Below are 6,504 nucleotides of genomic sequence, written 5' to 3'. Positions count from 1 at the left end.
AAACAAACAAAATGAAAAAATCTTATTTTCCTTTGAAGTAAATCTTTTTTTAATAAGGTCTTGACTACAACAGTACTTTTATCAGTGTTTCACCCAGACCACCTTAAATAAGATGCATTGGCGGAAAAAAGTCCAGATGTTCCAAAAATTCAATCTTCCAAAACAGAAAATGTAATTAACGTATTTTATCGATCAGCCCTACTCTTCATCCTCCATTGCTTTATCCAGATCAGCTAACTTCACCTTTTTATCTAACAAACCATTTAATCTTCCATCTTTATATTTCCTCATGCAGATGTTTCTGTAAGGACTGCCTGGAGATCCTGGTAGCCGAAGGAACCTTTGAGAAGCTAAAGGAGGTTGATCCCTGGAGCTGCTTCATGTGCAAGCCGTCTCAGTGTGATGGACACCTCAGACTGAGACCGGATTGGAGTGTCAGAGTTCAGGATTTATTTGCCAATAACAGTGCTATAGAGTTTGTAAGTACCACGTTTACACACGTTTAATGTCATCGCTTACATTTTGTTCAACATTTGATACAAAATCAGGTTTCAGTATTATCTATTAGTCCCAGTTAATTTGATTTGTAGTGGACAAAATACTGACACTCCAGATAGAGAAAAAGTATATTTTCGTATATTCAAACACTTTTCTCATGTATTTGAATATACAAATCGTAGTAAAATCTGGGGGCGGCATGATGGTAGAGATGTTAGCGCTGCTTAGATTCAGCAGGAAGGTTCGTCGTGTAGCTACGCCCTCGGAAAGCTCAGAACCACAAGTGAAGGTTAAGTCAGGATCACCATAGATCAGAGGTCACGGATTAGCGAACCGAGGTCCGGATCTGGACCCACCTGCCCAAATGTTACATCGTTCTGGACCCAACCTGACCAAACATTTAGAAATGACTGTGTGTTGTCTGACGACAGTGTCTAACTTCACTTGCGCCGCTTCTTTTGTTAATATGGTAAAGTCCTCCAGAGCGTCCGGGACCAGGCTACAAATTAGCCAATGAGCTGTGTCAGTCAGGGCTGCTGCTGCTAGCTACTTTTAGACACAGCAGACAGGCAGAAAAAAAAAAGTTATAATTAAAAATGTCTATGGATCTTTACTGGTTGTTGATTTTCTTTATTCAGACTCTGCTAATTTTAATTAGTGACCCCTGCCATTGATAATCTTACCACCTTAATGAGAAAATATTATTAGAAACAGAATAGATTATACTCTGCAATGGACTGGTGACCTGTCCAGAGATAATACCTGAAGATAATAATAATAATACATTTTATTTAACAGCGCCTTTCTGGACACTCAAGGTTACTTTACAGAAAATAAAAAAAATAGATAAAAAGAAAGATGAAAATACAAAAATACAGGCACCAGCTGGCACCAGCACCCCTCGCGACCCGACTTTTATCACTATAGCATGTGTAAGTGTTTAAAAATATTTGTTGCTATAACTATAACAAATTGAACACAGTTAAACTATTAAAAAAAACTGTTTTAGCTGCAGCAAAATAAATAGGCAGCTATAACTATTTCCTAACAGCAACAATTTTAACTATAACATAAAACAACAGTAGCGGTGGTGAGTTTGGCCTTTTCTATGCAGAAATTTCTATGTTCTGCTGGAATTTTCTTCCTATTAAAATAGATTTTTTTCCTCTCCACTGTCGCTACATGCATGCTTAGTGTGAGGGATTGCTTTTGACTCAATGAGTCGATGCAATCAGCTGGTTTTCCTTAGAAAACTTTAAATCAATCTGACTGTATGATCTGGTTGAATTGTCTCTATAAAGTGCCATGAGATGACATGTGTTGTGCATTGGTGCTATATAAATTAACTGATTTGAATTGCAATTAAATTAAATCACAGATTGCACTGGAAAAACAATCTAGAAATAAGGAAAAAGTTCTTAAATTAAGCGTTTTTACCCTTAATTTGAGTAGGAAAATGAGTATTTTTACTCTTAAAATTAGATATTTAGATAAAATGCACTTGAAGTAAGACAATGCAATTGTGTTTTCTCATTATAAGTGTAAATTGTCTTGTTCAATTGGCAAAATGTCTCTTTTACCTCCTCAATTCAAGAACAAATTCACTTATTTTAAGAAAAAATGACTTATCTAGATTTCGATTTTTTCCAGTGTGAAAATGTTTCCAATGTAGGCATCATCGTGTGCAAGCAGGAGCAGGTTGGTTCGTTTCTGAGTTGGTGAATGAACTTTGTTGTTAGGAGGGCTGTGTACCTCCTCCCAGAAGGCAGCAATTCAAATGAGTAAAGCCATGAATAAGTTGGAGATGCTTTTACCTTTCCTGAGGCGCCATGAGTCGCAGACTTCCGTTAAAGCGACTCTCTTTGCATTGGAGACGGACAGAGAGCCTTTCCGTCTGCTGACCACCACTTCCTGAAGCCTGATTAGATATCCTCCCCCCCCTCTTTATTACCACCATGATGTCATCTGCAGCTCATAGTTAAGGATGTGGAATTAAATTCATCTCATGCTATCATATTTTGTTGCCCTGATTCATCTTTTATCTCACAGTGAAAGAGTAAAACCCTGTTTTTTCTGTTGCTTTACCACCAATAAGCTGTTCTGTGGACCTAATATGTTAACAAGTTGATCCTGATAAAATTTAATTTTATTTTTTTACTTTTTCTTTGTACCTACAGGAGCCTCACAGAGTGTACCCCTCTATTCCTGCTGATAAACGCAAACCACTCAAGGTGCTCTCACTTTTTGATGGCATTGCAACAGGTAGGTGAAACGTTTCTATTATTGCATTCATTAATATAAACTGCAAAAGTTTAATCTACATCAGTCATTTTTTATTAAAATAACTGCATTTTTTCTTGAATTGAGGAGGAAAGTGAGACATTTTGCCAATGGAATGAGACAATTTACATTTAAAATAAGAAAAAAACAACTGCATCGTCTTATTTCAAGTGCAGATTATCTAATGATCTTATTTTAAGAGTGAAAATACTAATATCATTGGCAAACTATCTCATATATCTACTCAATTTAACAGTAAATGGAAATTTTTACTTATTTCTAGATTTTTTTCCCAGTGTAGTCAGTATAAACATATTGTAACCTGACCTTTGGTTCTCGCTTCTGTCCAGATGTGACAATAATTGCGTTTTAACTCTATTAGCAGTGTTTTTTTTTTGTTTTAGTTTCTATTGATAAAACCTGATAGTTTTTATTTTGTGACGTTTTAACAGGATATCTGGTGCTTAGAGACTTGGGCTTCAAAATTGAAAGATACATCGCGTCTGAGATCTGTGACGACTCGATTGCTGTGGGAATGATCAAACACGAGGGGAAGATTGAATATGTGAATGATGTTCGAACCATTACAAGGAAACACGTGAGAACAAGCCTCATAAACCTCACTCTAAAAATCACTCTCATGTTTTTTTAGTCAAATCTGGGCTATTTTGTGAATAAAACTGGAACATTATTCATGTTTAAGCTGGCTGAATGGGGTCCCTTTGATCTCCTGATTGGAGGCAGTCCATGCAATGACCTGTCCATGGTTAACCCACTGAGAAAAGGACTCTTTGGTATGTAGCTTTAAATGAGATTTTATAGCTTCAAAGAGCAAAAACAGAAAATTTATTTATTACCCCATTTGAACTTCCTTATTTTCTTCCTGCAGAGGGCACTGGAAGACTCTTCTTTGAGTTCTACCGCATTCTGACCTTGCTGAGGCCAAAGGAGGAGGACAACCGTCCATTCTTCTGGCTGTTTGAGAACGTGGTTTTCATGAGTGCTCATGACAAAAATGACATATGCAGATTTCTTGAGGTGATCGTATTCAAATGCTATGATGAAACGATAATGGTTGTGATACATTATAACTTCAACTTGAGCATTCTGCTTTGTTTTTAGTGCAATCCGGTTCTTATCGATGCAGTGAAGGTCAGCCCCGCTCACAGAGCGCGCTACTTCTGGGGAAACATACCTGGCATGAGCAGGTCAGTCCTGCAGCACGTATATCTACTCTGCAGATGAATTTAATAGTTAATCCTCCTGTCTGCTTTCCGTTAGACCTCTCTCTACCTCTCTCGATGATAAAGTCACTCTGCAGGATTGTTTGGAGGTTGGCCGGATGGCAAAGGTACTCTTTTTTTTTTTGTTATATATTTGATATGATCAGGATATTCTGTTTTTTTTTTATAGTGTGGGGAGTGGAGGCCCAGTCCAGCCCCACATTGATTGATTGGCCTTGTTAACTTTATTTATTTTATACTATACAAATAGTCAAATGAGAAGAACATGCCAAAGGAAAAAAAAGGTGCATGGGATAAATACAGTATAGTCTGTGCGTCCACATATGATAGCTTTATTTTTTATAGCAGGATTCTTATACTGGGTTATTGCTCAGGGTGTTTACATGCGTATTTATATAGATGGATATTTATATTTATATATAAAGTTATTGCACTGGGTATCAAATATAAAGAAACAGGTTATTGCACAGGGTATTAAATAGCAATTGCACATTATACATTGCAAAAGTTATTGACATTTTAGTGTGGCATTGTAGAGTCTGGTTGCAGTAGGAAATGACCTGTGGTAGTTCTCCTTTTTACAAACAGGGTATAAAAGTCTTCACCAAAGGAGCTGCTCAGCTCCTCTACAGTCTGGTGCAGAGTGTGAAAGGTGTTGTCCATGATGGATGTGTGCTTGGACAGCATCCTCCTCTCAGCCACCTTCTCCACTGAGTCCAGAGCGCAGCCGAGGACAGAAACAGCCTTTAGCAACAGTTTGTTTAGTGTCTTTCTGTCCCGCTCTGAGCTGCCAGGGGCCCAGCAGGCAACAGTGTAGAGGAGAGCTGATGCCACCACAGAGTCATAGAAGGTTGTAAGCAGGGCCTGCTCACTCCAAAGGATCTCAGCCTCCTCAGGAGGTTGATGCAGCTCTGGCCCTTCTTATACAGTTCAATTCAGCTTATTTATATAGCACCAATTCACAACACATGTCATCTCTAGGCACTTCACAGATACAATTCCACCAGATCATCCAGTCAAATTGATTCAAAGTTTTCTATCTAAGGAAAACCAGTTGATTTCAGCGACTCATTGACTCAAAGTCAATCCCTCACACCAAGCATGCTTATAGCGACAGTGGAGAGGAAAACCTCCATTTTAACAGGAAGAAACCTCAAGCAGAACCAGGCTCAGTGTGAGCGGCGAGACCGACTAGGGCTCAAGGAGACAGAAGCAGACATACAGAAAGAAGAAGAGATATAAAGGAACAGGATGTCGGTGTTATGAGTCCAGTCCAGTTTGTTATTTACATAATGCCTCTCTGGCTTCCTGAGCTAGATCCTTGGACCCACAATGCTCCCAGGGCGCTGTAAGGTGGCAGCCGGCTGCTCTCAATGGGATGCTTAACATAAAGGGACACGTTTGGTTGAACTGCATTCACAAAGATGAGGTTGCAGTGTGGGATTTTGTATGTTTCTTCTCTTCCTGCAGTTTGATAAGGTCCGCACAATCACAACAAAGTCCAACTCTATAAGGCAAGGGAAGATGGGACCACTGCCTGTCTCCATGAATGGCAAGGAGGACTACCTGTGGTGCACTGAAATGGAACAGTAAGTGTTGACTTACCAGAGTCTAAGGATTAATTATTGGGTTTTATTAGGTCTCATATGTAGGAACATTATTTGATTCTATAAATTAAATAAATTAATGTTCATTTAATATCTGTTTTATAGATTTTTTAATCAAGCCAAACTAATCAGCTCAGAATTTTACATACATTACCGAAGTTTGATTCTTTACTTGTTGAAACAAACTTTTCTTAAAATGTGTCTGTTCCAAACAACTGCAGTACTTTCAAACCATCTTCTGCAAAACACCATTACCAGGGACAGCCGGGTGTTCTCACACCATTAAGCTACTACCACCCTGCTTAAGATCTGATACAGTGTGTCCTATGTTTTTAAGGCTCACTTTCTACTTGTTCCTAAAAAGTGAAATCATTCCCCCTTTAGATTAGTAGCAACTCAGCATGTAAGCATCAAAACAGCTTAAAATAGCTGCAGTTTTACGTAACCTTTACTACTTTCAGTAAATGACTGGTTCTGGCCTTTTTTAACAGCTGATATAGATTTTTTTTGTTTTTTGCAACAGTTTCACTGATTCACTTTTTTAGGCATATTTTTTTTAAACTAATATTGCTTTATTTTCCTCCATGATGCATTGAAACCAAATGTTACACAAGTCTCTGTTTGACCAAAAAAGAGATATATTAACAAATCAAACAAAACACTGATGGATTACAAATGGAGGGAACGGCAATGCATGTAGGTCTTGTAATCCCAAAGCATGGCTGCTGAATGCACAAATGAAGGAATGCACGCTTACTAGGGAGAAAAATTCAGCAGTAGCACTATAGAAAGCATTCTGACCAGCTGTCTCACTGCGTGGTGTGGAGGCTGCAGAGCCACAGACTGAGAAGAGTTGTGGGAACAGCAGAAAAGAT

General features: G+C 38.4%; 1 protein-coding gene across 2 annotated transcripts in view; it reads left to right on the top strand.

The window, feature by feature from the left end:
- Window positions 1-6,504, top strand: part of LOC107090731 — a 33,152-nt gene that overhangs the window by 23,931 nt on the left and 2,717 nt on the right. For both annotated transcript variants that reach the window (XM_015384286.1, XM_015384287.1), the window contains exons 18-25: window positions 296-479; window positions 2,676-2,760; window positions 3,231-3,376; window positions 3,482-3,572; window positions 3,668-3,816; window positions 3,901-3,986; window positions 4,060-4,129; window positions 5,493-5,611. In XM_015384286.1, the coding sequence (XP_015239772.1) occupies window positions 296-479; window positions 2,676-2,760; window positions 3,231-3,376; window positions 3,482-3,572; window positions 3,668-3,816; window positions 3,901-3,986; window positions 4,060-4,129; window positions 5,493-5,611 (930 nt within the window). The remainder of the gene's footprint in view (window positions 1-295; window positions 480-2,675; window positions 2,761-3,230; window positions 3,377-3,481; window positions 3,573-3,667; window positions 3,817-3,900; window positions 3,987-4,059; window positions 4,130-5,492; window positions 5,612-6,504) is intronic.

The sequence above is a fragment of the Cyprinodon variegatus genome, unplaced genomic scaffold (assembly GCF_000732505.1).
Source record: "Cyprinodon variegatus isolate N-32 unplaced genomic scaffold, C_variegatus-1.0 Scaffold309, whole genome shotgun sequence".
In the NCBI taxonomy this organism is placed as follows: domain Eukaryota; kingdom Metazoa; phylum Chordata; class Actinopteri; order Cyprinodontiformes; family Cyprinodontidae; genus Cyprinodon; species Cyprinodon variegatus.
The sequence above is the reverse complement of the archived record's forward strand: the minus strand, read 5'-3'. Positions and strand labels throughout refer to the sequence as shown.